This window comes from Mastomys coucha, unplaced genomic scaffold (genome assembly GCF_008632895.1).
Source record: "Mastomys coucha isolate ucsf_1 unplaced genomic scaffold, UCSF_Mcou_1 pScaffold23, whole genome shotgun sequence".
Taxonomy (NCBI): domain Eukaryota; kingdom Metazoa; phylum Chordata; class Mammalia; order Rodentia; family Muridae; genus Mastomys; species Mastomys coucha.
The window spans coordinates 102,526,650-102,554,457 of NW_022196906.1; the positions used below are offsets into that span (position 1 = coordinate 102,526,650).

At 54.7% G+C, this 27,808-nt stretch overlaps 1 protein-coding gene across 5 annotated transcripts; it reads left to right on the top strand.

Annotated features, from left to right (window-relative positions):
- The first annotated feature begins 741 nt into the window (after nt 1–741).
- Celsr3 (cadherin EGF LAG seven-pass G-type receptor 3) lies at nt 742–27,772 on the top strand. Of its 5 annotated transcripts, none has more exons than XM_031344074.1 (36): nt 742–4,798; nt 6,594–7,244; nt 7,600–7,825; nt 8,074–8,189; nt 8,550–8,638; nt 8,751–8,908; nt 9,480–9,643; nt 9,927–10,052; nt 10,146–10,315; nt 10,708–10,893; nt 11,618–11,734; nt 12,083–12,254; nt 12,417–12,558; nt 12,655–12,775; nt 13,066–13,249; nt 13,561–13,662; nt 13,888–13,902; nt 15,157–15,251; nt 15,449–15,658; nt 15,931–16,126; nt 16,305–16,460; nt 16,785–16,956; nt 17,590–17,757; nt 17,980–18,106; nt 18,199–18,405; nt 18,645–18,819; nt 19,018–19,130; nt 19,559–19,638; nt 20,152–20,278; nt 20,798–20,914; nt 21,011–21,159; nt 21,397–21,506; nt 21,863–21,994; nt 22,626–22,826; nt 23,539–24,430; nt 26,114–27,772. In XM_031344074.1, exons 1-36 carry the CDS (start codon nt 1,078–1,080, stop codon nt 26,139–26,141), a joined length of 9,915 nt encoding a protein of 3,304 aa, XP_031199934.1. In that variant the 5' UTR covers nt 742–1,077; the 3' UTR covers nt 26,142–27,772. The 5 variants fall into 5 exon arrangements, with proteins under 5 accessions (XP_031199934.1, XP_031199930.1, XP_031199931.1 ...); XM_031344070.1 differs by having other exon boundaries at nt 743–4,798; nt 21,863–22,021; XM_031344071.1 differs by having other exon boundaries at nt 743–4,798; nt 20,155–20,278; nt 21,863–22,021.
- Nucleotides 27,773–27,808: the final 36 nt, after the last annotated feature.

Consider the following 27,808-nt stretch of genomic DNA (forward strand, 5'->3'; position numbering starts at 1 on the left):
CCTAGTATTCGGTGACGTCTGTTGCGCCACATCCAGCTATTGGTCGGTTGAGATGCGCGCGTGCCAGGAGTTGGACGGAAAGCTAGATTGGACCAGGACTAGGGAGAACTGAGCTTCTGTAGGGTTCTTCAAGGGGTTAAAGGATGCAGTTGTCGCAGGCGAGGGGGCGGAGATCTGAGGAAGCTGGGCCCACAGCTGTGCAACCCTGGGTTCCACGTGGCATCTCAGAACACTGGAAAGAACGATAGCCTAGAGAGATGTGGTGTCTAGTACAGGAGCCTCAAGTCCGGAAGACCACTAGCGAATGTCGAGGCGGATAAGAGTTGGCTTCTCTTCCTGCCTCAGGAGGGTCGTCTTCAGATCCTGCTCTGTAGGAACAAACAAGGAGATATTTGCAACGTGTTTCTCATGAGTTAAACTTGTTAATAAATAGCTAACGCTATTGTTTGAACCAGGCCGGTGTCTGGTAATCATCCTCACAGTCCCAAACCGGATGAGTACACTCAAAATATTGACAGCATATTTTCAAACCAAAATGGGTGTTAAGCCTCGGAACTAGTGCTCTAAAAGGGATGAGATTCTCAACCTGAAGAAAGGCTAGGAAACCACGCTGGAACAGCGTACTAGGATGAGAGGGAGGGAGGTGGTGGAGTACAGGAGAAACTCCCCGCTACGTTCAGCACCGTGGGCAGCACTTCTGTCCTCAACAAAGATGGCGGCAACGGCTTCTGTCGCCAGAACTGCCATGCGCGACGGGTTGTACCACCAGGTTTGGGGCATCGGGGCGTAGGTGGAGCAAACCATCGGAGCGGCCGGGAGCCATGTTGGAGCGTCGGGAGGCGGCAGCAGCGTCGGGGATGCTGTGGTGGGGGCGGCAAAAGCCGGGGCCGTATGCCAAAGGGGCTCTGGCCGCGGAGTAGATGGTGCCCAGAGAGCAGTGGCGGCGCGGAGCGACGGGCAGAGGGGCGGAGGGCCGGGGCGGCGGCAGGGGCCCAGGAGGGGGCCAGAGCAGCGGGGCGGGCCCAAGGCCCGGACCCGGGCGGGGGGCGGCGGAGGCCGTGACGGGAGGCGGGGGTGATGGCGAGGCGGCCTCTATGGTGGGGTCTCCCGGGACCGTCGACCCCGGTACTACTGCTCCTTCTCCTCTCTTTGTTCCCTTTTAGCCGGGAGGAGCTGGGGGGCGGTGGGGACCAGGGCTGGGACCCAGGGGTAGCTACTACTACTGGGCCAAGAACGCAAATCGGCAGCGGAGCCGTAGCTCTTTGTCCCGAGTCTCCCGGCGTCTGGGAAGATGGAGATCCTGGCCTGGGGGTCAGGGAGCCTGTCTTCATGAGGCTCCGAGTAGGTAGGCAAAACGCCCGGAATGGTCGAGGGGTCCCTGAGCAACCAAACGCGGAACTGGTGGTCCAGGCATTGGGTAGTCGCGAGCAAGAGGCAGGTCAGAGTCCAGGATATCTGTTATGCTGGCACCCAGAGATCTCCTCTTGTGGGCAGACAGGGCCTTTACGAAGAGGTAGTCTGCCACTCGAGGCTCTGTCCCCAGGGGATTCTGATCTGAGGAACAGCTCTCCTCACCCTTCAGAACTTCTGGCTCAGCCTGATGGCTCCAGGCCAGTGGCCTTCCAGCGTAATGCTAGGAGAAGCATCCGCAAAAGAGTGGAAACCTCTCGCTGCTGCGGGAAGCTGTGGGAGCCAGGACACAAGGGTCAGGGTGAGAGATTCGCGACTTCCACGGTGGAGAGGGGACCCTTTCGGTGGGACTGCCTCCCCGGCTCTTTGGGATCGGGCCTGGGGGAGGATTCAGCACCACGTGCTGTGAGGACAGCTCCTACGCCGGGTTCAGCACCTCGCGAGCCTCGGACAGCTCCCGGGCGCATGCGCTCCCGCGGTCTCTTCCGCCGCCGTTTCCTCTTTGAGCGCCCTGGGCAGCGCCCTCCCAGGTTCCCGACTGGTCCTGAAGCCAAGCGAATACCCTCAACGAACCAGGGTCGTCCCCGTCGTGCTGCAAACCGCCACCCGCAGTTTCCTCAATACAACTACCAGACACTGGTACCTGAAAATGAGGCAGCGGGCACAGCGGTGCTGCGCGTGGTGGCGCAAGACCCGGACCCAGGCGAGGCCGGGCGCCTGGTCTACTCGCTGGCGGCGCTCATGAACAGCCGCTCGCTGGAGCTTTTCAGCATTGATCCTCACAGTGGCCTCATCCGCACGGCTGCCGCTCTGGATCGTGAGAGTATGGAACGCCACTATCTTCGAGTGACAGCACAGGACCATGGCTCACCGCGCCTCTCAGCCACCACCATGGTGGCGGTGACAGTAGCTGACCGCAACGACCACGCGCCAGTGTTTGAGCAAGCCCAGTATCGGGAAACACTTCGTGAGAATGTGGAAGAAGGTTACCCCATCCTGCAGTTGCGTGCCACCGACGGCGACGCGCCACCTAACGCCAACCTGCGCTACCGCTTCGTGGGGTCGCCAGCTTCGCGCACCGCAGCCGCCTCTGCTTTCGAGATTGATCCACGTTCGGGCCTTATCAGCACCAGTGGCCGCGTGGACCGGGAACACATGGAAAGCTATGAGCTGGTGGTAGAAGCTAGTGACCAGGGCCAGGAGCCTGGGCCACGTTCAGCCACTGTGCGAGTGCACATAACGGTGCTGGATGAGAATGATAACGCGCCCCAGTTCAGCGAGAAGCGCTATGTGGCACAGGTGCGTGAGGATGTGCGCCCTCACACGGTGGTGCTACGTGTCACGGCCACGGACAAGGACAAGGATGCCAATGGCTTGGTGCACTATAACATCATCAGCGGCAACAGCCGGGGCCATTTTGCCATCGACAGTCTCACGGGTGAGATACAGGTAATGGCACCTCTGGACTTTGAGGCAGAGAGAGAATACGCTTTGCGTATCCGGGCACAAGATGCAGGCCGGCCACCTTTGTCCAACAACACAGGCCTGGCGAGCATCCAGGTGGTAGACATCAATGATCATGCTCCTATCTTTGTCAGCACACCCTTTCAGGTCTCTGTTTTGGAAAATGCACCCCTGGGTCACTCAGTAATTCACATTCAGGCAGTGGATGCAGATCATGGGGAGAACTCCAGATTAGAGTATTCTTTAACTGGTGTGGCATCAGACACACCTTTTGTGATAAACAGTGCCACTGGCTGGGTCTCTGTGAGTGGTCCCCTGGACCGTGAGTCTGTGGAACATTATTTCTTTGGTGTGGAGGCTCGAGACCATGGTTCACCCCCACTCTCTGCTTCAGCCAGTGTCACGGTAACTGTGTTGGATGTCAATGACAATCGGCCCGAGTTCACCATGAAAGAGTACCACCTTCGGCTCAATGAGGACGCAGCTGTAGGCACCAGCGTGGTCAGTGTGACTGCGGTAGATCGAGATGCCAACAGCGCCATCAGCTACCAAATCACAGGTGGCAACACTCGGAACCGATTTGCCATCAGCACCCAAGGTGGTGTGGGCCTGGTGACACTGGCTCTGCCACTGGATTACAAGCAGGAACGCTACTTCAAGCTGGTGCTCACTGCATCTGACCGTGCCCTTCACGACCACTGCTATGTGCATATCAACATCACTGATGCCAACACACACAGGCCAGTCTTTCAGAGCGCCCACTACTCAGTGAGCATGAATGAAGACCGCCCAGTGGGTAGCACTGTGGTGGTCATCAGTGCTTCTGATGATGACGTAGGTGAAAACGCCCGCATCACCTACCTTCTGGAAGACAATCTGCCCCAATTCCGAATTGATGCTGACTCTGGGGCCATTACGCTACAAGCACCACTGGACTATGAGGACCAAGTGACCTATACACTGGCCATTACCGCTCGGGACAATGGTATTCCACAGAAAGCAGATACCACCTATGTGGAGGTAATGGTAAATGACGTGAACGACAACGCTCCTCAGTTTGTGGCCTCTCACTATACAGGCTTGGTCTCCGAGGACGCTCCACCTTTCACTAGTGTCCTGCAGATCTCAGCCACTGACAGGGATGCTCACGCCAATGGCCGGGTCCAATACACTTTTCAGAATGGGGAAGATGGAGATGGAGATTTTACCATTGAGCCCACCTCTGGCATTGTCAGGACTGTGAGGCGACTGGACCGGGAAGCAGTGCCGGTGTATGAGCTGACTGCCTACGCAGTGGACCGTGGTGTGCCCCCGCTGAGGACTCCAGTCAGCATCCAGGTGACTGTACAAGATGTAAACGACAATGCGCCTGTCTTCCCAGCTGAGGAGTTTGAAGTGAGGGTGAAGGAGAACAGCATTGTAGGATCCGTGGTGGCTCAGATCACTGCAGTGGACCCTGACGACGGCCCCAATGCTCATATAATGTACCAGATTGTGGAAGGGAACATCCCGGAGCTGTTCCAAATGGATATCTTCTCTGGAGAGCTCACAGCACTCATTGACCTGGATTATGAGGCTCGTCAGGAATATGTGATCGTGGTGCAGGCCACATCTGCTCCTCTGGTCAGCCGGGCCACTGTACATGTGCGCCTGGTCGACCAGAATGATAACAGTCCTGTGCTCAACAACTTCCAGATCCTCTTTAACAACTATGTATCCAACCGTTCCGATACTTTCCCCTCAGGCATCATTGGACGGATCCCAGCTTATGACCCCGATGTCTCTGACCACCTCTTTTACTCCTTTGAGAGGGGCAATGAACTGCAGCTGCTAGTGGTCAACCAGACCAGTGGGGAGCTTCGACTCAGCAGGAAGTTGGACAACAATCGCCCACTAGTGGCTTCCATGCTGGTAACTGTAACAGGTGAGGGGTGCTGGGTAGGCAAGTAACCTGATGATCTTAACTCAGCAGGGTTCAAACAGAATCCCAAAGTGATGAGTTCTCGGACCCAGTAAGAGCTCCCATAGACCTCAGAGATTCTGTTTAGGTTCTTGGACAGTCTTTACAGAACCTTAAAGATTCTAGGCCATCTAAGAACCATAAATAATGGTTCCTAAAGGGATAGATTGCTCCTCTCTCTTTAAAGGGGGAGGGAACAGAGATTTGGGGGTTTTGTTTTTTGGGATTTTTTTGGTTTTTGGTTTTTTGTTTTGTTTTGTTTTTTTGAGACAGGGTTTCTCTGTGTAGCCCTGGCTGTCCTGGAACTCACTCTGTAGACCAGGCTGGCCTCGAACTCAGAGATCCGCCTGCCTCTGCCTCCCCAGTGCTGGGACTAAAGGTGTGTGCCACCACTGCCTGGCTGATTTTCACTTTTTGATGCTCATGTATTTCTAGGAGAAACCAGAATGTCAGGTTGTTTAATTCACACCTATGTTTTAGATAAGGGTTATTTTGGGTTTAGTTGGCCCCTCTCTCACTTCAGTGGTCAGGAAGAGCAGCTTAGTTGGGCAGCCTCAAGCTGGTTCGGGAAGTGGGCCCACCTTGCTTTCCACCTAGGTAGGTCCTTTCCTGTGGGAAAATGTCCAGAAATCCAACGTCCCTCCTTTCCCCGGGCTTTCACAGGGTGGGTAATGCTCTTGAAGTTCCCACTTTCTACAGGTGCCTCAGGTTTGGGGAAACTTTTCTGTCTCAGCTGGGGAACGGGGGCTCCTGGCGCTGCAGAAAAGGCACCTTCTTTGTTTATCCTCAAATCTCTCAACAACCAACCTTTCCGGACAAACCAACACACACTAGATCTGAGGTGAACAAAACTCTCGTCTCAGAATGGACTCTGAAGTCACAAACCCCAAGTCCAGAGTGTCAGACAGTTTGCTAACTAGAGCATGCTAAAGAGGATCCAGAGTGTGGGTATATATATCAAGGTCCCTGATATTCCTGGAGCTTGCTGGTCCAGAGTTCTGGAGAAATCCACTGAGCGATCACTGGTCCAGGATTTCATCTAGTGTCATGGGAGAGCCGTTTTCTGGCCAAAGATAGATCTGTAACACCCTCCGCAAACACATCCTTGTCTCTTTCTTTTATCTTTTTTGAGACTGGCCTCACTCACTATGTAGCTCTGGCTTGAACTCACCCTGTAAACCAGGCTGGTCTCAAACTCAGAGATCTGCCTGCCTCTGTCTCCCAAATGCTGGGATTATAGGTGTTTATCACCACATACCTGGCCTCCCCCCAACTCCATTGTTTCTTGTAGGGGGTGTCCTGTTTCTACTACACTGAGGGAAGATGGGAAGCTAGGAATGGATGGCTAGTGGTCCTGGCTTCTCTTTGTACCCTGAGTGGAGGTAGCTTATTGATCACAATGACTAGGAGTATGGATTACTGAGCAATTACAGAATGGAACTTCTTGTGTGTTCGTTGACTAACTTATTTACTCTTGGGTAATTGTGGTGGCAGGGCTGGTGAAGCTCCCTGGTGCTAAAGGCCAGACCTCAGCTGGGTCCACTACTGATTTAAGCCTCTCCCCATGTTGGGGATACCAGAGTAGGCAGCAGCAGCTTGTGGGTACCTTGAAGCTTGGACAGGTGATGATTACTAAGCCCCAAGCTCACTTGTGCCTTGTTAGGGGTCAGCCTGTTGATTCCAGGGTCTAGATAATTGTGTCCCAAGGAGAAGCAGCTACTGATCCGAAATTGATCACTGTCCCTGCCCGTGCCTGCAGATGGCCTGCATAGTGTTACAGCCCAGTGTGTTCTGCGTGTGGTCATCATCACGGAGGAGTTGCTGGCCAACAGCTTGACTGTTCGCTTGGAGAACATGTGGCAAGAGCGCTTCCTGTCACCGCTGCTGGGTCATTTTCTTGAAGGCGTGGCTGCAGTGCTCGCAACACCTACCGAAGACGTTTTCATCTTCAACATCCAGAACGACACGGATGTGGGGGGCACCGTGCTCAACGTGAGCTTCTCAGCGCTGGCACCTCGTGGGGCCGGGGCAGGCGCTGCAGGGCCCTGGTTCAGCTCCGAGGAGCTACAGGAGCAACTGTACGTGCGCCGTGCCGCCCTGGCGGCCCGCTCGCTGCTCGATGTGCTGCCCTTTGACGACAACGTATGTCTGCGCGAGCCCTGCGAGAATTACATGAAATGTGTGTCCGTGCTCCGCTTTGACTCCTCCGCGCCCTTTCTGGCCTCGGCCTCCACGCTCTTCCGACCCATCCAGCCCATCGCGGGTCTGCGCTGCCGCTGCCCGCCAGGCTTCACGGGCGACTTCTGCGAGACAGAGCTCGACCTCTGCTATTCCAACCCTTGTCGCAATGGCGGCGCGTGCGCCCGGCGCGAGGGAGGCTACACCTGTGTGTGCCGCCCGCGCTTCACCGGTAAGTCTGGTGCATGGCTGAAGTCCTGGCAAAGCTTAGCGGAAGGACTACGGGAGTGCGAGTGAGCAGCCGGCATCTGTCCCGAGGCTGCGGTGACAGCCTAGAGGCGGGGCTGAACACAGCGCTCCGGAAGCCTAGAAGTTCAGAGTAATAGAAGCCTTAGACAAGATGAGCTAGGAGCGGGGCGGGGCAGAGCAGGGCGGGGCGACGATGCTGTGGGCGGAGATAAGACGATATGAGGGCGTGCCCACAGACAGCTCAACCATTCAGAGGCCGAGTGGGATGGACCCAGAAGCCCCGCCCTCTAGAGAGGCGGGGAGTGGGCGGGACGTTCTCTGACGGTCCCGCCCTGCAGGGGAAGACTGCGAGCTGGACACTGAAGCTGGACGCTGCGTGCCGGGTGTCTGTCGCAACGGGGGCACCTGCACCAACGCACCCAATGGCGGCTTTCGCTGCCAGTGTCCCGCTGGCGGCGCTTTCGAGGGCCCGCGCTGTGAGGTGGCCGCACGCTCCTTTCCTCCCAGTTCCTTCGTCATGTTCCGCGGCCTGCGACAGCGCTTCCACCTCACGCTGTCCCTCTCGTAGGTGCCCGCCCCGTGTCACTGCACGTTTTCCCACTGTCCTTACCTACATGACCCTGACCCAAATTGCTGATGCCAGGTCCTGAGGTTCTCACTGGACACTGTCCTCTTCCCTGACCTCTGCTGGGGTATCTTAGGGGCCATTGCACGGGCATCTCCCACGCTATTCTTTTGTCTTAGCTTGAGTGGATTCTCAAATGGAGGGTGTGAGATGTCTGCTCCTAATGGTCCCACTCCACCTCACTCAGGTTTGCAACTGTGCAACCCAGCGGGCTACTCTTCTACAACGGGCGCCTGAATGAGAAGCATGACTTTTTAGCTCTAGAGCTTGTGGCTGGCCAAGTGCGGCTTACATATTCCACGGGTGGGTGCTCCCTTGGATTTTTGTGACAGTGAGTAGGTGCATGTGTTCCTGGAATGAATGGCAAAGTCAATGCATGAATCCCCTCAGGTGTCCCTCACTGTGCTCCTGAACACACTCTTCAGTGCCAAACAGATGACAGTGAGAAACAGCCTCTCCCTCAGGGAGGGTCCATCTCTGTGTTTCTCCTATGTTTGTCCTACGTTCAAAGACACTGTAGTTCAACCAGTATGCTCACCAGGGGATATGGTGATCCAGTTATTCATTCAGCACGATCCCAAGAGTATCTGTACCTATACAAATGGGGTAGGAAGGTGCCACTGGGGAACTCCAGACAACATCCTACATGCATACTCCCCACAGGTGAATCCAACACAGTGGTCAGCCCCACAGTTCCAGGAGGCCTGAGTGATGGACAATGGCATACAGTGCATCTGAGATACTACAACAAGGTGGTCATCACTCCTGGCATAATATGGGCGTGGTATAGAGAGGAGTTGGGATGCTGAGTTCTCCCTAGGAATCACCACAGGGGCGTTGCTGATTGGCGTGCTTGGTCTTTAGCCCCGGACAGATGCCCTAGGGGGTGCTCAGGGCCCATCGAAGGACAAGGTGGCTGTGTTGAGTGTGGATGACTGCAACGTGGCTGTGGCTCTGCAGTTCGGTGCTGAGATTGGCAACTACTCGTGTGCAGCTGCTGGTGTGCAAACAAGCTCCAAGAAGTGAGGCCCCCACCCCCATCTTCATCTTCTCTCCCTACCAGAGTCCACCCACCCAAACTCTTCACATAGCCTATAAAACACCTTGTTCTTTTCCCAAACCAGCACGTCAAAGACCCTGAAAGCCCATTCAGCCTAGCTCCTAGTCTTCTATTACACCCCTGGCATCTGACTCCCACTGAGTCCTCAGAGAAAGTCCCTGGGCGTTCTGTCCTCTAAAATGTCTACACTCCTTAAGTCTGTAATGTCACACATTGCCTCTAGTCCATACATCTCATAGGCAGACCCTAAGGCTATTGACTCAGTTCACCTTACCCCTTCAATCCCTCTTCTCCACCCGAACCCCAGGCACCTGGATGCCTTACTCTTCATTGTAGCCTTCAAGTACCCCACCTTTCCCCAGGTCATCTTCCCATCATCTTCTCAGCTACAGTCTGAAATCTCCTAGTCTGGCCTTGCCTCCCTTACCTAATCATCTGTCCTTTAGTGCTCTTTCCCACTTCCTGTGGCCCCCCCAGGAGCAACCCCTACTCTGGCTCTAGACCCACCAATGACCCAGGCTCCTGACCCCCAGGTCCCTGGACCTGACGGGCCCTCTGCTCTTGGGGGGTGTCCCCAACCTTCCCGAGAACTTCCCTGTATCCCACAAGGACTTCATTGGCTGCATGCGAGATTTGCACATTGATGGCCGCCGAATGGACATGGCAGCCTTTGTTGCAAACAATGGCACTATGGCAGGTAGGCCCCCAGAGCTCCTGCTTTTCTCCATTCATACCCCTGTCTCTGTCATAAGGAGGAGGTGGAGGGTTGCATGGGATGCCTCTACATCTGACCCCAATCCCGTATTAGATGGCAAAATCCACCCTGTAGTCCAGCCTGTGGGCCTTACTCTTACTCTCTCTACTTCCTGAAAACATGAGGATGACATCACATTCACTTTCAGTCCCTCTAGAACACCCTCCCCAGAACTCAGATCCCTCACCGGGGGGTTCTCATATCTTCTTTGTCCCTTTCTCTCCAGGCTGCCAGGCCAAGTCACACTTTTGTGCCTCAGGCCCCTGCAAGAACAATGGCTTCTGCTCCGAGCGCTGGGGTGGCTTCAGCTGTGATTGTCCTGTGGGCTTTGGTGGCAAAGACTGTCGACTCAGTGAGTGGACATCATGGGGCAGGAGGGCCGTACGTGGTGAGTAAGGTAGGTTCCTGGGGTAAGATCTATAATCCTACTTTTCTGTCTCCTCAGCACTGGCCCATCCCTACCGTTTCCAAGGCAATGGGACACTGAGTTGGGACTTTGGAAATGACATGCCTGTGTCTGTGCCATGGTACCTGGGACTATCATTTCGAACAAGGGCAACAAAAGGGGTCCTGATGCAAGTGCAGCTTGGGCCCCACAGTGTGCTCCTCTGCAAGGTATGTCTGTTCTTCCCATCTTTCATTTCACCCTCTCTGCTAAGCTCTGATGCTCCCCAACAGCTAGGTTTGGGCCTGGTCATATAGCACAGTTCTCTGTCTATACAGTGACTCTGCTCTGGACCCTGGACCTTGACTCTCTCCCTACCCATAACGTTCTCTGCATATGCAAAGGCATGCTCTTATAACCGTACCAACCCACCTGGTTCTGGACCTGGTTCTGTCCTTTGCCCTAACCTGTATCAACATGATATTCCCGAACAGGTGTCTGTGTATTAGGTATTGCTTTATCCCTACAGTTCTGAACTCATATTCCTGACTGCTACGCCCTCTGATCTCACCAACAAACTGCATCCCAATGTAACCCCGGGGCTGTGCATTTCCACCCACAGCTAGATCGAGGGTTGCTGTCTGTGACACTAAGTAGGACCTCAGGTCACCCTGTCCACCTCCTGTTGGACCAGATGACTGTCAGCGATGGCCGGTGGCATGATCTTCGGTTGGAGTTGCAGGAGGAGCCAGGTGGCCGAAGGGGCCATCATATCTTTATGGTTTCACTGGACTTCAGCCTCTTCCAGGTCTGACCTCTGACCTCAGGGTGATCTGTTCTCAGCTTTCCAACAAGGCCTACTTTCTTTGTCTAGCTCCTTTCCACTCCTCCAAGTACCACATCTGACATCCTCCTACCCTTTGCTTTGATCCCACCCCACCAGCCTGGTCAGTCTGTTAGGCATCCTGGCTTGTGTTGGGCAGGCTACCTAGATTTCTGGCTTGATCTTGGGGTACCTCAGTAGCTAGGACTTTGACTTTGTCTGACTTCTGAAAGCCCCTTCTAGTATCTTCCCTAATCTCTGGGTACAGGAGGGAGGGGACTGTCTGAGCATATTTTTTTTAATGTTATGTATATGAGTATTTGCCTCCATGTAGGTATATGTGCCATATGCATGTCTAGTGGCCAAGGAGAATATTAGAACCCTGCAACTGGAGTTATAGACAGTTGTGAGCTTTCATGTGGTTGCTGGGATTTGAACTCAGGTCCTCTGGAAGAGCAGTCAGTGCTCTTAACCACTAAGCTATCTCTCCAGCCCCAAGCTAAGATCTTAACTGAAGCTTTTCTATCATATTTATCCCATGCCACAGCAAGTTCTCAAAACCTAGGGGCAACTCATCCCCAAACCATTCTCCTGATACAGGGGACAAAGCGTGGTCACACAGGGCTAGAGGCAAGCCATTCTGACTCTGGGATATGACAGGGGTTTACCAGGTGCCCCTCCCTCAGTGTTGACTGTCCCCTTCTTCTAGGACACCATGGCCATAGGGGGTGAGCTGCAGGGCCTGAAAGTAAAGCGGCTCCATGTGGGAGGCCTGCCCCCCAGCAGTAAGGAGGAGGGGCCTCAAGGTCTGGTTGGCTGTATTCAGGTGAGGACGGTCATGTGAGCATGGTATGGGGGGGTCACTGGGGACCTGAAAAATAGCATTCAAGTACATGTTGGCATGGGAGTGGGGCTAGGTGACCCAGAGAGACACCAGAGACAAATCACACCTTCCTCTGGTGGAACCAAGAGTCTAGCTTAGAGAATCAAGGGCCACCTGGAATGTGTCAGAAATGGCACCGTAAGGGATCCTCGTGGGGACTAGAGGGGGCGTATTTAGAGGGTGGGCTTGTAGAAGGCATAGAGACTGCACTTCAGGGATCAGCAGACTGAGTGTTGGGTTCCATAGGACGGCCTTGCCTCGAGTCTCACCGTTTGCTGTCTGTGCCTCTAGGGGGTGTGGATCGGCTTCACACCCTTTGGGTCCTCGGCCCTACTACCTCCCAGCCACAGAGTGAATGTGGAGCCTGGCTGTACTGTGACCAACCCCTGTGCATCTGGGCCCTGTCCTCCCCATGCTGACTGCAAAGATCTCTGGCAGACCTTTTCCTGCACCTGTCGGCCAGGTGGGTGTTGAGAGAGTTGGGGAAGGAACCAGGGGCTGTGGAGAAGGCTCAGGAACTGGGGGGGAGGGAGGGGCTGGAGCTGGTAAGAAATGAGAGAGTTAGGATCCTGCCTCTTTCTGTGCTCCTTGACCAGTGTTCTGAGCTCCCTGACCCAATCTCCAGGTTACTACGGCCCAGGTTGTGTGGATGCCTGCCTCCTGAACCCTTGTCAAAACCAGGGATCATGCCGGCATCTCCAAGGGGCCCCCCACGGCTACACCTGTGACTGTGCCAATGGCTATTTTGGCCAGCACTGTGAGCACAGGTGAGAGGCTCGGGACTTGGATGATGGAAAGGCCTTCCAGGAGCCAACAGGACCACGCAAGTCTCATGGATGCACCTTACCTAATCTTGTTCCCAGGATGGACCAGCAGTGCCCTCGGGGATGGTGGGGAAGCCCAACCTGCGGCCCCTGCAACTGTGATGTTCACAAGGGCTTTGACCCCAACTGCAACAAGACAAATGGCCAGTGCCACTGCAAGGTTGGCCTAGACTCTGACCCTTGACCTTTTAACTTTCTCTTGGACACTATGATCTCTGCCACCTGACTTGGGCCCTAACCTCTTAATCTGTCTCCTACAATCTAGTTACCACTTCTCATCCTTCACCTCTAAACCCATCTGAGGCAAGTCTTTTTAGCCTTTGAGCTCTTTTTAATTTTCTTTTTTTAACTTTTGCCCTTGATTCTTCTACTCATTCCCCAAGCTTTCATCTAAGACCCTTCCCTTAAGCCTGACCTCTGACCTCAGGCCCCTGACCCATCCCTAAACAGGAGTTCCACTATCGACCGAGGGGCAGTGACTCATGCCTCCCATGTGACTGCTACCCTGTGGGCTCCACCTCCCGCTCATGTGCACCCCACAGCGGGCAGTGCCCCTGCCGCCCAGGAGCCCTTGGCCGCCAGTGTAACAGCTGTGACAGCCCCTTTGCGGAGGTGACAGCCAGTGGTTGCCGAGGTAAGCGAGTTCAATCCCCCTCCACATGGAGAGGATTGGTTCTAGCTAAAGAGTCTGCGGTGCTCTTGGCTCCTGGAGGTGGAGGCAGGCTCCAGGAAGCTCTTCCTGAGAGAGACCAGTTATACCCAGGGAGCCCTATAGCCAGCCAGCATACTTGGCTGGCTTGTAGACTCTAACGGGCCAGCAGTTCAGTAACCAGAAGGGGAGTGGTAGACCCTGGGGCTCTGCATGGGAGTGGTAGAGGAGCAATGGGTGTGGTGTTCCTTGCCTTGGCACCTGGCCACTAGGCTCAACACTCCCTTTCTCCCTAGTACTCTACGATGCCTGCCCCAAGTCCCTGAGGTCTGGTGTGTGGTGGCCCCAGACTAAGTTTGGTGTTTTGGCCACAGTCCCCTGTCCCCGGGGGGCCTTGGGTGAGTATGTGGTGTATGTGCAGCATGCTCGCTGAGGGTGGGGCAGGCCTCTTTTCTGATTGGTGCAGTCTCCTCTTTCACCAAGTTGTGAAAGCGCTCTATGAAGAGCTGGGAGTAGGGGGGACATTTGCGTGGGCCGCTCCCCCCCCCATACTTCTTAGTGGCTCCGGTTCTCTTCCTACACTGTCATTAAGCCTCCATCTGTTTCTCTTGGCTTCTGGGCAGGATTGCGGGGTACAGGTAAGGGGTACGTGTTTGCTCAGGTGCGCTGCCCCCTCCCACTGCCAGAGCTTTTGCAAACCCCCCTCCTGCTGCTTAAGGTCCTTGCAGATCCCTCCCTGCTGCCTGAGCTTTCTCAAACCTACTCCTAGTCTCCTGGAGACCCCTTCCTGTGACTTGAGGACCCTAAAGAATTTCTCTGAAGCCCAATGTCCTAACGGATCCCTCCCATCATCTGGGACCCTTCAGATCTTCTCTCCACTTCCTAAGCCCTTACAAACTTTCCCCCACTTCCCGGGGTCCTTGTAGGGCTCCCCCTGTTGGTCAGAGTTACCCACCAGCTTCTCCTTGCTGCCTGAGGGCCTCCCCTGCTGCTTGAGGTCTCTGCAGTGGCTGGACAGAGATTCTCTGTGTGTGCATGCTCACACGTGTGCCCTGTGCTTGTGCATGTGTCTGTGAGTCTGTCTTGAGGGGCTGGGGATCTGAATTTAAGTTAGGTTCTATTTTGCTGGTGGACACAACTTATTCAACTTCTATCCCAACCCCATAGATGAGGGAAAGCAGTGACTGTAAAGTCTCCACTGGGGTAGTTAAAACTTTTATGAGAACCCTACCTCCACCTCACTTGGGTCAGATGATACTCCTGGAAGATCTTGTCTATGTCAGTGTGCTTGGGAGTATGGAAGAGAGCAGTGTCTCTGTGTAAGTGTGTGTGTGCGTGTGTGTGTGTGTGTATGTGTGTGTATATGTGTGTGTGTATGTGTGTGTGTTGTGTGTGTATGTGTGTGTGTGTGTACACATGATGAGTATTGTTGACATGTAAAGTTATCCAAGCCCATATGTATGAAAGAGTGAGTGAATGTATGGTACTATGTGTGTGTTGTGTGTGTGTTGTGTGTGTTGTGTGTGTATGTGTGTGTGTTGTGTGTACACATGATGAGTATTGTTGGCATGTAAAGTTATCCAAGCCCATATGTATGTACTCTGTGTGTGTGTGTGTGTGTGTGTGTGTGTGTGTGCCTACAGCACATCCTCATACTTTTTTTTTTTAATGTGGTTAGTGGTGAGAATGGCTCACAGATTTCTCTGGAGAATTGACCAACAAGTTATTGGGACCCACCTGACTCAGGCTGCAGCATCTAGCCACCTAGCCATAGATGCTTATCACTCTGGCCCCTACCTCAAGACTCCCTATGGGATAGAAGAGGGTGCTGTGGCCACCTATCAGCAAAAGTACCCAGGCTCCGGGCCTGACCAGGGATTGCCTGCCCCCAGGTGCTGCGGTGCGGATGTGTGATGAGGACCAGGGTTGGCTGGAGCCTGACCTCTTCAACTGTACCTCCCCTGCCTTCCGAGAGCTTAGTCTGCTGGTGAGATTCTGCCCAGATAGTGCCCCACACCCAAGACCTTCAGGCCTGTGATGGGCCTAGTATATACCTCAGCCCTTGACCTCTTGGGCATTAATTTCCTAGCTGCCCTTTCATCTGTCCAAGCCTTTCTCCCTGTAAGGCTTTTGAGAAAGGCCTACAGGACCACAGAGCAACCACTGCCACCCTTGTCCTGGCAGTTGGATGGCCTAGAGCTGAACAAGACAGCACTGGACACTGTGGAGGCCAAGAAGCTGGCTCAGCGGCTGCGGGAGGTGACCGGCCAGACTGACCACTACTTTAGCCAAGATGTCCGAGTCACTGCCCGCTTGCTGGCCTACTTGCTGGCCTTTGAGAGCCATCAGCAGGGCTTCGGGCTGACAGCCACGCAAGATGCCCACTTCAATGAGGTGAGCTGTGCTTTATGTCCCCTGCTCTGTGGCCCTGACCCCCTAGTTCCACAGCTCCTTCTCCCTAGCCTCCTAGTCTGGGGGCTCCCATCTTATTACCCATCCCCACCTCTGGAAAAGTGAAGGTCCTACAACCTCACTCTTCCCTGTCCAGTCCTGCCCTCTTGCCTCATGGGACCCCACCAATACCTAGCTAGACCCTCATACCTGCCCTAACCCCTTTGTACATCCTCACCACCTGGAAGACTCCAACTCTTTCTCCATCCTTCTAGAATCTTCTATGGGCTGGTTCTGCGCTGCTTGCTCCGGAGACAGGAGACTTGTGGGCAGCCCTGGGGCAGCGGGCCCCTGGGGGCTCCCCGGGTAGCGCAGGGCTGGTGCGGCATCTGGAAGAATATGCAGCCACCCTTGCGAGGAATATGGAGCTGACATATCTGAATCCTGTTGGACTAGTCACACCCAATATCAGTGAGTGGTAGATGGGACAGGAGAAGGGTAGGGGCTGTAAAGGGCAGGAGGAGCTCTGGGGCTAACGCGACTGCTGGGCCACACCTACTCCAATCCCCCGTGAAGCCCGGGTGTTAGCATGGGCGTAGCCATAGGAAGGAGGTCCTTGACAGGGGTTACCCCTCTTTTTCTTGGGTAGTGCTCAGCATTGACCGTATGGAGCATCCTAGTTCAACTCAAGGAGCCCGTCGATACCCCCGTTACCACAGCAACCTTTTCCGGGGCCAGGATGCCTGGGATCCTCATACACATGTGCTGTTGCCTTCCCAGTCCCCACAGCCATCCCCATCTGAAGGTAGGAGCCCTTTTGGTGACTGCTGGGCCAGGGCCTGTCTCCTTATCTCCTAAGGAGCCTGATACCATGTCACCCTCTTACCAATTCTTTCCTTGCCAGACCCCCTCCACCTGTGTGAGACCTCCCCCAGGCCACCTCCGTATACTTTGCCTTATGAGCCTCAGTCCCTTTCCCGCGTTCCTTTCATGGCTCCTGTATCCTCCACTCCCCAGTTGTTGGATTTATGTGGAAGAGATCTCTGTGCTTGATGCTGGCTTGGGTTCAGCGCTAGGTCTGTGGGTACTTGTTAAGAAGTCACGATAGCGCCTTCCTTTCCTTTGGCAGTTCTGCCCACAAGCAGCAATGCAGAAAACGCCACAGCCTCGAGTGTGGTCTCTCCACCTGCACCTCTGGAGCCTGAGTCTGAGCCTGGGATTTCTATAGTCATTCTACTGGTGTACCGAGCCTTGGGAGGGCTTCTCCCCGCCCAGTTCCAAGCTGAGCGCCGGGGTGCCAGGTACCAGGCATTGAAGCAGCTCCTAGCCCCCTCAGCCCTTTTGTGAGCTCCTACCCCACCCAGTATTCCTTTCTTCTGTGTATAGATGAGCGGGTACACAGGTAAACGGAGACGATTCTCTGCGCACCTCTGGGGAGCTTTCCTGACCCGCATCCATGTGAATTTTCTTTGGTTATAAAAAGTTCAGTGACAGGCATGGGGACTGTCACACACACACACACACACACACACACACACACACACACACGCACACGCACACGCACACGCACACGCACACATGCACGCACGAGAAGGGTACATGATCCAGGTATAATAGGCCAACTGACTGATAGAGAAAGGCAAAGGCAAGTTTGTTGGGGGCTTGGGGGTGGGGGGTCAGAAGGAGATGGGAGAAGGGAAAGTTTGACAGGAACAGACCAGTCTGGAGCTGTTCGGGCCTCGGAGTCCTGTCTAGGCAGTGAGTCTGAAGCCCCCGGGAGCTCAGGAAACACTGGCTGGTGTTCTTAGAAACGACCTGTGCTGTGTAGGTACCCCAGACTCTGGTCAGTCAGCCGTGGCATGTAGTGAAGGCAGGGAGAGTGGACAATCGGTCTTTGATCAGCAGTATCCAAGACCAGATGGGTGTCTTCTCAGGCTCCCCCAGAATCCTGTTATGAACTCTCCAGTGGTCAGTGTGGCTGTTTTCCACGGACGCAACTTCCTCAGGGGTGTCCTGGTGTCCCCAATCAACCTTGAGTTCCGCCTACTACAGACAGCGAATCGGAGCAAGGCGATCTGTGTGCAGTGGGATCCACCTGGCCCGTGAGAACCCCACTCTGGAAACCTTCTGTCCCTGTTAACCTCTGGCATGTGTCCCAGCCTGTCCGTGAGGTCCCTATCTATGCCACTGTACAATTAGGCCCACGAGGAATGCTGTTTCCTAACCCCAGGCACCTTCTCCCTCCCCCACCATCTCACAAATCCCTGCCTGCAATGGGACACGTCCTGGGCGGAAAGGTGGACCCAACTCTCCTCTGAATACAGGACAGACCAGCATGGTATGTGGACAGCGAGGGACTGTGAGCTGGTGCACAGGAATGGGTCCCATGCACGGTGTCGCTGTAGCCGGACAGGCACTTTTGGAGTCCTTATGGATGCCTCTCCCCGGGAGGTAGAGTTGTATTTGGTGACCCAAAGAAGCGGGAAGCCAGCGGGGCAGGGTAGCTCTACCCAGCATCCCAGTAACCATCCTTAACCCCACAGCGGCTAGAGGGAGACCTAGAGCTGCTGGCAGTGTTCACTCATGTGGTCGTGGCAGTGTCTGTGACAGCACTAGTACTGACTGCAGCTGTCCTGCTGAGCCTGCGCAGCCTCAAGTCCAATGTGCGTGGGATCCATGCCAATGTGGCAGCTGCCCTGGGAGTGGCAGAGCTCCTCTTCCTGCTGGGAATCCACAGGACCCACAACCAGGTGCAGGGGCGGGGCCGGGGGAACCGTGTCTCTGTGACTCCGCCTTTTTCTGGAAATCCTGGGGCCCAAGCTCAGGATCTAAAATCAGGGATACTGAAGTCTAGGTCCAGGTTTGGGGCAGGATGCTGGCTGGGATTAGATGATGTTGTTAGGGAAGTAAGTGGGAAGAAGAGGTGTGGGGTGGAGGCAAGGATGTGGTGGGTAGGAGGGACTCTGACACCAGTCTCCTGGCCCTTCAGCTGCTGTGCACTGCGGTCGCCATCCTCCTGCATTACTTCTTCCTCAGCACCTTTGCATGGCTCCTGGTGCAGGGCCTGCACCTCTACCGAATGCAGGTTGAGCCTCGAAATGTGGATCGTGGCGCTATGCGCTTCTACCATGCCCTGGGCTGGGGCGTCCCTGCTGTGTTGTTGGGTAAGGTCTTACCCGCTCAGGCCTGTCATCTGGTCTGACCCCAGGCTATCTCCAAACCCTGTCGTGACCCCTTAACTTCAGCCCTCGTGCTTCTGGCTCAGGGAGGGTCCTGTTTACCCTTACCCCACCTCCTTCCCATTCTAGGGGGTCAGAATTTTAGAATAGACTACTTCGGCCTTACTTCTTCTCTTTTCAAAGGCCTTGCTGTCGGGCTGGACCCGGAGGGCTACGGGAACCCTGACTTCTGCTGGATCTCCATCCATGAACCGCTTATCTGGAGTTTTGCTGGCCCTATCGTCCTTGTTATTGTGGTAAGTGACTGGCTCTCGGTGCTGCCTGTGTGTTTTAGTCTCAGGAGGGAGGGAGGAGGCTTGAAGCAAGTGTGAGGGAGGGCCAGGTGGCGGTGCACACACATCGGGCTGATTCCACCTCATGTCAGGTCACAGAGTGAGCTCCCACTCAGCCGGCATGGAGGAGGGAGGTGAACCGGGCCCAAGCCTTGCCTGCTCTTCCTGTTCTGCCCCCACTTCTCTCTGAGTCCCTCGCAATCCTGTCCAACGTCCTTCTTTTCCATCTCTGACTCTTCTGTGTGATTTTTTTTTTTCCAGCTCTTCTCTCTTTTTGCTTCTGATTCATTCTCTCCCCTCTCGTTGTCTCTTTACGGTTGGGCCTGTAGTCTTGGTCTTTTTCTCTGCTACTTACTGTCTCCGTCTCTCTCTCCACTCGACTGTGGGTGTAGATGAATGGGACCATGTTTCTCCTTGCTGCCCGCACATCCTGCTCCTCAGGGCAGAGGGAGGCCAAGAAGACCTCTGTGCTGTGAGTTGCCCAGTGGCGGGAAGTAGGGATTCTCAGGAGGGCAGACTCCTCCTGGGTGGGGTCTGGGCCCCGAACACACCTGGTGTGGGTTGAACTCCAAATTCTGCATGGAGGGAAGTCACCTCTGCCACGGCCTATGGTCCCTCTCTGGTACTTTTGCCATCTTCTGGCCCCACATGCCCTCACTCTTGCCCTCAGTCCCCTGGGTCTCCCTGGAATCACCCATGGCCTGAATGACTCACTTCACCCCACCGTGTATGTGTCTGCCTATCTTGTTTCTCTCATGGCTACCTTACTCCATTGGCTTTCCCATAGTCTCTCATGACTCCCCGAACACACTCCCAGTTCTTTGTGTGACTGCCCATCTTCCTTAGTGTCCCTCCTAGACTTCTGTGTTCCTGTGTGAGGTGTGTTTCCTCCATCTCTGTGTGTCCTCCTGTGTCCCCTACATAAGCCCTGCTTGACCCTGGCGTACCTTCTGTGTCCCCCCACCCCCACCCCGTGTCCTTACAGCAGGACCCTTCGCAGCTCCTTTCTGCTCCTTCTGCTGGTCAGTGCCTCCTGGCTCTTTGGCCTTCTGGCAGTCAACCACAGCATACTGGCCTTCCACTACCTCCATGCTGGACTCTGTGGCCTCCAGGTACCTCTAGTGCCCTTCTCCCGTCCCAGACTCTGATGGGGCTTCAGCATCCTAGCCTCTAGCCCTAGACGTAGCATTGCCACCAGGCCTGGAGCTCCCTCTGCTTGAATGACTATGATATGTGAATCCTAAACCAGACACTGACCCTAGTTGCTGACCCCGGCCTAGAGCTGATACCCAGCTAGTCACTAACATCAGTCTGGGTGCTGATCCCGGGTTGACCTTCACCAACATTGCAACTTCTGACCCCTCGCTGACCACACTATCATTGACTCCAGCCCCTCCCGCCATATGCCCTTCTCACTGTTAGTTCTGAGACTTTCCTTGACTTTCTTTCTGATCCCTACTCCCTCGGATTCCTCAGTGACTCACACTACCCTGTGACAGCTGATACACCCCTCTGTGTTGACCCACAGAGCCTCTTATCGCCCCTCCCGATTGGCACCCTGTTGACTGTATTCTGAGCTTCTGTCTTTTCTGAGTTCCCGATGACCTTCGCTGACCCTTACTGACCCACAGGGCCTGGCTGTACTGCTGCTCTTCTGCATCCTGAATGCAGACGCTCGGGCTGCTTGGACACCAGCCTGTCTAGGCAAGAAGGCAGCTCCTGAGGAAACCAGGCCAGCCCCCGGGCCGGTGAGAGACCACTAGGGCCTGAAGGTTGGGATGGGAAGCCTGGGTCTGAGGCTCTTTAGAGCTAGTTCACACTCCTGTCCCACCCACTTCCCACAGGGGTCTGGGGCCTACAACAACACCGCTCTCTTTGAGGAGAGTGGCCTTATCCGAATCACTCTCGGTGCCTCTACCGTCTCTTCAGTGAGCAGTGCCCGCTCTGGCAGGGCCCAAGACCAGGACAGCCAGCGGGGCCGCAGCTACCTCAGGTAAGCATCCATACGTGGCTTAAGTCCAGTATTACTTCACCTGCGGTTGACCTTAGCCGACCCTAGGGAGGATAGCTACCTGGATCGCGACTGCTGCGTTGCCTGATGTTAAACATTCAGAAGCTCCCTCAGCCGTTCTACATGCAGCAGGCCGTGCACGCAAAGCCTCTTCCATATTCCCAAGCTTCCAAAGCCCATTGTCACATGCTTCTCTGATAAGAGATTCTTCATTCCCAGGGACAACGTTCTGGTTCGACACGGCTCGACTGCAGAGCACACTGAGCACAGCCTCCAGGCTCATGCCGGCCCCACTGACCTGGATGTCGCCATGTTCCATCGAGATGCTGGTGGAGTTGGAGCCCTGGGCTGGGGAGCAGGGGCTAGAGGGGGGTCTTCATGATCTGCTTTCTTCTGCCCCAAAATAGGGGCAGTGGCTAACTGGGTGGGACAAGCTCCTGTCCGGTCACTGCCTCAGAAAGCACCTACCCATCCCTGGTTGTCCAAACCCACTGCTGACCTAGTCCGTCCATGATTGATTCAAGTCCTTCTGATCCTAACCCCAACCCCAAGCTCCATCCAGGTCCCCACCTTAACTCCCTTGCTGTCTTGTTCGCCCACCTCCAGGCCCTCACTCAGCTCAGGACCTTTTCCTAGCCCTCGAGTCCCCTGCCATTTCACCTTCCTTCTGACCTTCCCACTCCAGGTGCAGACTCTGACTCTGACAGCGACCTGTCGTTGGAGGAAGAGAGAAGTCTATCCATCCCATCTTCAGAGAGTGAGGATAATGGCCGGACTCGAGGGCGTTTCCAACGTCCACTCCGCAGGGCAGCACAGAGTGAGAGGCTCCTTGCCCACCCCAAAGGTGATAGGAGCTGGCTGGTTCCATGGGTGACCGAAGGACTTCCGTGTCTCACTTGCATGTGTTATAGGGACCTTGCCATCTCAGGGTTCCTGAGCCCTATTCCTATCCAGGTTTCTAGGAGTGCTTGGGAACCCAGGAGCAACCTGGGTAATGGTAATAAGTCAGAGACGTTACAGAGTGACTTGTCCCTTCAGCTTCCCTGTGAGTCGGGCTTATATTGGTCTCCCTTAGCTCAGCCATTGAGCTTCGAAGGGACATCCTCCTGTTCCTATTTCTTTTGAAAAAGATTTTTCTTCTGTGCGTGCGTGCATGTGTGTGTGTGTGTGTGTGTGTGTGTGTGTGTGTGTGTGTGTGGATGTCTATGTGCTATAGCACTCACGTGAAGGTACCTGTGGGAGTTGGTTCTCTTCCTACCTGGTCCTGGGACTCAGGTGTACGTTGACAGACCTGCTGAGCCATCTCACCAGCTCTCTCTCTCCTATTTCAGTGAAGACAGCCAGGGCTTGAAGGGTCCTTAGGATCAGGGGTCACAGAGTCTGAATCGTAAGTGTCAGGAAACTCTGGATCAAGTCAGGGGCCTCTGTAACCTGCTCTGGCTTCACAGATGTGGACGGCAATGACCTCTTGTCCTACTGGCCAGCCCTGGGAGAGTGTGAGGCAGCGCCATGTGCTCTGCAGGCCTGGGGCTCTGAAAGGCGCCTCGGATTAGACAGCAACAAAGATGCAGCCAACAACAACCAGCCGGAACTGGCCTTGACCAGTGGAGATGAAACCTCCCTGGGCCGGGCCCAACGGCAGAGGAAAGGTATGAGCCCTGGCCCTTTGGCCTCACTGTAGGAGCCCCGAAGGCTGCTTAGGTCCAGACCTATGGGAGTTTAGCTTCCTGAGGCCAAACAGGGAGATCATCTTGCTCAACTCTGACAGGAATCTGCTCTCCTCAACCCTGCTTCATGGTCCTCAGCCTGATCTGTGCAGCTCCTGCCCGCTCCAGTTCCTGGATTGTACCCTTGGATCCTTAGAAGTCACCTTCCTCTCTTCTATTCCCACCCACTTTGCAAAACCACAGAAGCTGTTGAACCTTTGAGCTCCTGCTCTGGTCTATAAGGTTTCGGTCTCTTGCGCTGTCTAGGGGTGCCCCAGAGCTTGGCCTTGTACAGCACGAAAGGTTTCTGTCCTTGCTCTTCTATCACGGGAACACAGGAGACTGCTCCTGCCCCAACCAAGGGAATTCCTACTCTTTTGAGCAGGCCTGTATTTCCAGGACTTGGGGTTATCCCTCTTCTGACCGAGGAGTCTGCCCTGACCCTGCACCGTAGCAGCTGTCCTAGCTTGACCCTAGCTTGACCCACAGGATCATCGTTTCCCACTCGGACTCTTGTTCCTCTGCCTGTCTGGGACCTTTGGCACTGCCTCTGATCTCAGCTCTGTTACAGGATCCCAGGAGCTGGCCCTTCCTTAGCTCGATTCCCGCCTGCTCTTTGACATACACCCGATTCCCAATTCTGCTCCTTCCACAGGCATCCTGAAGAACAGGCTGCAATACCCACTGGTGCCTCAGACTCGAGGCACTCCCGAGCTGTCGTGGTGCCGAGCAGCTACCTTGGGCCACCGGGCTGTGCCGGCTGCCTCCTATGGTCGCATCTATGCAGGTGGGGGTACAGGTAGTCTTTCGCAGCCTGCCAGCCGCTACTCCTCTCGAGAACAGCTGGACTTGCTCTTAAGGCGACAGCTGAGCAGGGAGAGACTAGAAGAGGTCCCAGCTCCTGCACCTGTTTTGCATCCCCTGAGCCGACCAGGCTCCCAGGAACGCCTGGATATCGCACCAGCCCGCCTGGAAGCCAGAGATAGGGGCAGCACGCTACCACGGAGGCAGCCACCGCGGGACTACCCTGGCACCATAGCTGGCCGCTTTGGGTCACGGGATGCACTGGACTTAGGGGCACCCCGAGAATGGTTGAGCACACTGCCCCCACCCCGCCGCCACCGGGACCTTGACCCACAGCACCCACCTCTGCCCCTGTCTCCACAGCGGCAACTCTCAAGGGACCCCCTCTTGCCATCTCGGCCCCAGGACTCTTTATCTAGGATTTCAAACTCTCGGGAGCAGCTGGACCAGGTGCCTAGTCGGCACCCCTCACGGGAGGCCCTTGGACCAGCCCCACAGCTTCTCAGAGCGAGGGAGGACCCAGCCAGTGGCCCTAGCCATGGTCCCTCCACAGAGCAACTGGACATTCTCTCCTCTATCCTCGCCTCTTTCAACTCCTCAGCCCTCTCCTCTGTGCAGTCCTCAAGCACACCTTCGGGCCCTCACACCACTGCCACGCCTTCTGCCACAGCCTCTGCACTTGGGCCTTCCACACCACGCTCAGCCACGTCACACAGCATCTCGGAGTTGTCACCTGATTCAGAGTAAGCAGGGCCCAGCCCCCTGTTCACACTCTTGTCAATTTAGGGCAGCTCCTTCATGTACTCGTCCCTGAGTTCCACAACAGAATGCAGTGAGAGTTGGCCCATAGATAAGGGCCACTCCTGGCTCAGCAGTGAGAGGTGGCTCACAGATTGGGGCTACCCTGGGCTCAGCAAGTGTAATCGCTATTCCTTGTTGTCAATTTGACTATATCTGGAGTGACCTACAATCCAGAATAGGAGAGCTCACCTGTGATCCAGATCTTGAGGCTGGGAGACACAAGTTTCTGACCTGGATCTTGGCATAGAGATCTTGAGGCATAGTGGCCATGAAAACCTTAGGCCCAGGCAAGGTAGTACATGCCTTTAATCCCAGGAGATCTCTAAATTCAAGTTCAGCCTGGGACAAAACTAGTCCCTGATTCAGGCATAGTGGTACACACTTACTCCAACAGGGCCACACCTCCTAATAGTGCCACTCCCTGGGCCAAGTGTAGATAAACCATCCTTAGCAGCAAGCCAGGACTCCCACAGGGGCAACTCCATTAGAAAATGCAAATAGGACTAGTTGGAGCTTTCTGGCTGTATGGTTAGAGCCAGCCTCTCAGCCCTACGTGTCCCAAAAAAAGTACTTTCAAAGGCTGGAGAGGGTAGGCAGGAGTCAAGGCATCGAAGCACAGAATAACCTGGCATTTGCACGAGGCCATGGGAGGCATCTTTGTTTAGAAGGCCCTGCCTAAGAAGTCATGTGGAATAGCAGCGTCTTGTGCCATACTGAGTGCTAACTTGGAGAATAAATCCTTCACTCATTGCTGCAGTCCATCAGCCTGAGACTGTCCCCACCTGTGAGCGCTGTGGGGTTGAGCACAGTACATCTCAGGGCGTGTAGGACATCTGTGGGGGTTGAAGACGTCAGAGATACCCAGCTGGAGACACAGGAATCTGAGAAGGAAAGTAGGGGAGGGGAGGGAAGAGTTGTGGGACTCAGAGTAAGCAGGGGCCCAGCTAGGGAGTTGCCAGGTCTTATCAGCCAATAGGAGATCTTCTCCTACCCCCCTCTCTCTCTCAAGGAGAAACTGCCAGGACAATTTCTGGGCTATCTTCAGGATGAGAGATAGCTGTGAGAAAAATGAGTCTCTGGGGATGGGAAAGGGGACCTAAAGGACTGAACAGAGCCCAGTGTTGAGAGACCATAAAGGAGGGAGGAGGCGGGGGCTTGGGATTCTGGGTTTCTTGAGGACTGTGGAAAGATAAGTGGGACACAGTCCCTTGCAGTCTATCTAGCCTTGGGGTTTGAATGCCAGGCAACTGAGTAAGGGTTCAGGCTTTAGAGTCACAAGAGTTTTGAGTTCCATCTCTCCTCTGCCATGACCTTGGCATAGTACAAGCTGTACAATAGTCTCTCCATCTGTTGAGGGAGTTTAGAGAAATGAACTCCCTGAGATGTGGAGATTTGTGACATTATCTGTCTTACGGATGCTGAGTTTAGTATCTGAACATACAAGGTGTCCTGCTAAGTAAGCACGGAGAAATCGAGGCAGTCAAGTAGCCTTGCTAACGAGTCTAGGGTCCAGATGGGTGAGTGGAGGGCTCAGAGTCCTGGGGTGGGCATGAAGGGGCTGAGGGTTGAGAGACAAGGCTCGTCTTCTTAGCCATGGCTCTCCATTTCTACATTCAACTCCACAGAGTTCCCAGAAGCGAGGGTCACTCCTGAGGAGCTGACCTGCGAATGAGGAGCCACCAGGGGCAGTGGAGGATTTGGGCCCACTGAAGAGACTTCAGGATTGACCCCAAGGCAGCCTTCTTCAAGCCCTCCCCTCAGATCAGCTCGGTGCAGAAGGAAGGTCCCTCCCGTGCGCATCTGTGAGCATGTGTGTGACAGGTGCAGGGGCGGAGGCTGAAGGAAGACTTTTATATGTTTTGTACCTTTGTAACCAGAGAGATATGCTTATGTTATTTTTCAGCTTTTCTGTCTCCCAGGGGTCTCGAGACTGGGCTAGGAGGGGGAAGGGGATGGGAGAGAGATGCAGTTTGGCCTCCTCTGGGTGCTTAGCAAAGCATCTGCTCTTTTCTTCCATCTTACAGTAGAGTGGACGAGTGGGGCCCACCCACTCTTTCCCCTCCTCTTCCCCACATTGATCTGAACATTGTTGGGGCCCAGGGTGCAAATTTGATCTTTGTATTTTCTCCGATGTCCCCTAGGCCAAACTCCTGTTGGGGGGGTTGGTCTTGGAAACGGGGGTCCTCCATCCTCCTCCTGAGGGCTCACGTGCTCCACTCCCCCTGTGGGTGTGGATATGTATTACATGGAGTCCCTGCCGCTTACTGCCTTAAGACCTAGGACTGCTGCCGCATGTGCTGGTGGAGCATCAGAAGTCAAGTTTACTGATCAAGGCTTCCCTTTCTCCCTTAGGGAGGGACTTGGGTCTCTAATCAGACATTCCTATGGGGGGGCCCGGTGGAGGGGACACTCCTTTGTCCCTCCTTCACTTGTCTGTGGTGCCATTGGTTCATTACACTGTCCCCTAGAGGGGATGGGAGGGGCAGTGAGCAAAGGGAGCAGAAACAAAGGAACCCAAGACCCAGAATGTAGGTGCCACAGCCTCCCCTGTTTACTGGATCCTCCCTGGCACCAGGCTGCAGCAGTGGCTGCCCTATCTTCTGTTCCTCCCTTATAAAGGGAAAAGTAACTGTTAGGGTCCTGTTCACAAAACTCTCTTTTGTTATTTGTCTGATGTCCAGTTCTGGGGACTTTAACATTTTTGTTACTTTGTTTACAGATCAAGATTATTTTTTAACATGGTTGGGTTTTATTTATTGTTTACAGCATAAAACATTGAACTTTGTTTACAGTTCCGAATGTTTCCCCTCTTTGTTTACAAGTGAAAGGTAGAAAGAGTGGGGGAGGGGCCTAAGGGACCCACCTGTGCTGCCCCTGGACCTGGCCATCCTGGGGGAGCCTTCTAATCCCGACTTCCCAGGTCAAAGGTCAGCTGAGTCTTCTAACAGCTTGCCCCGAAGGTGGCTCAGGACTGGGGTTCTGTGCAAACGCCACCCACCCCTACCCCGTGCATACTCTTGGGAGGCAGTTTCTGAGATTCAAAAATCCCGCTTCACTGCCTGTGCCAAATCCCACCAGCCAGGTCCATAGCTCTCTTTATCCAGACTGACCCCTGCCCTTGAAGGGCTGAGAGGCCTGTCGGTGGGAGAGTGTCCTTGCTATGTCCTAGGTTCTGTAGATGCCCGTCTCCAGGGTCCCCTTCCAACAGTGGCCCTCTTTCCTGTCTGTGTAAATTGTTCCGTGAAGCCGCGCTCTGTTTTGGGAATAAACTTCTATAGAAAACACTTGTTCCTCTTTCTGTTGCCGATGTAGGATGGCGG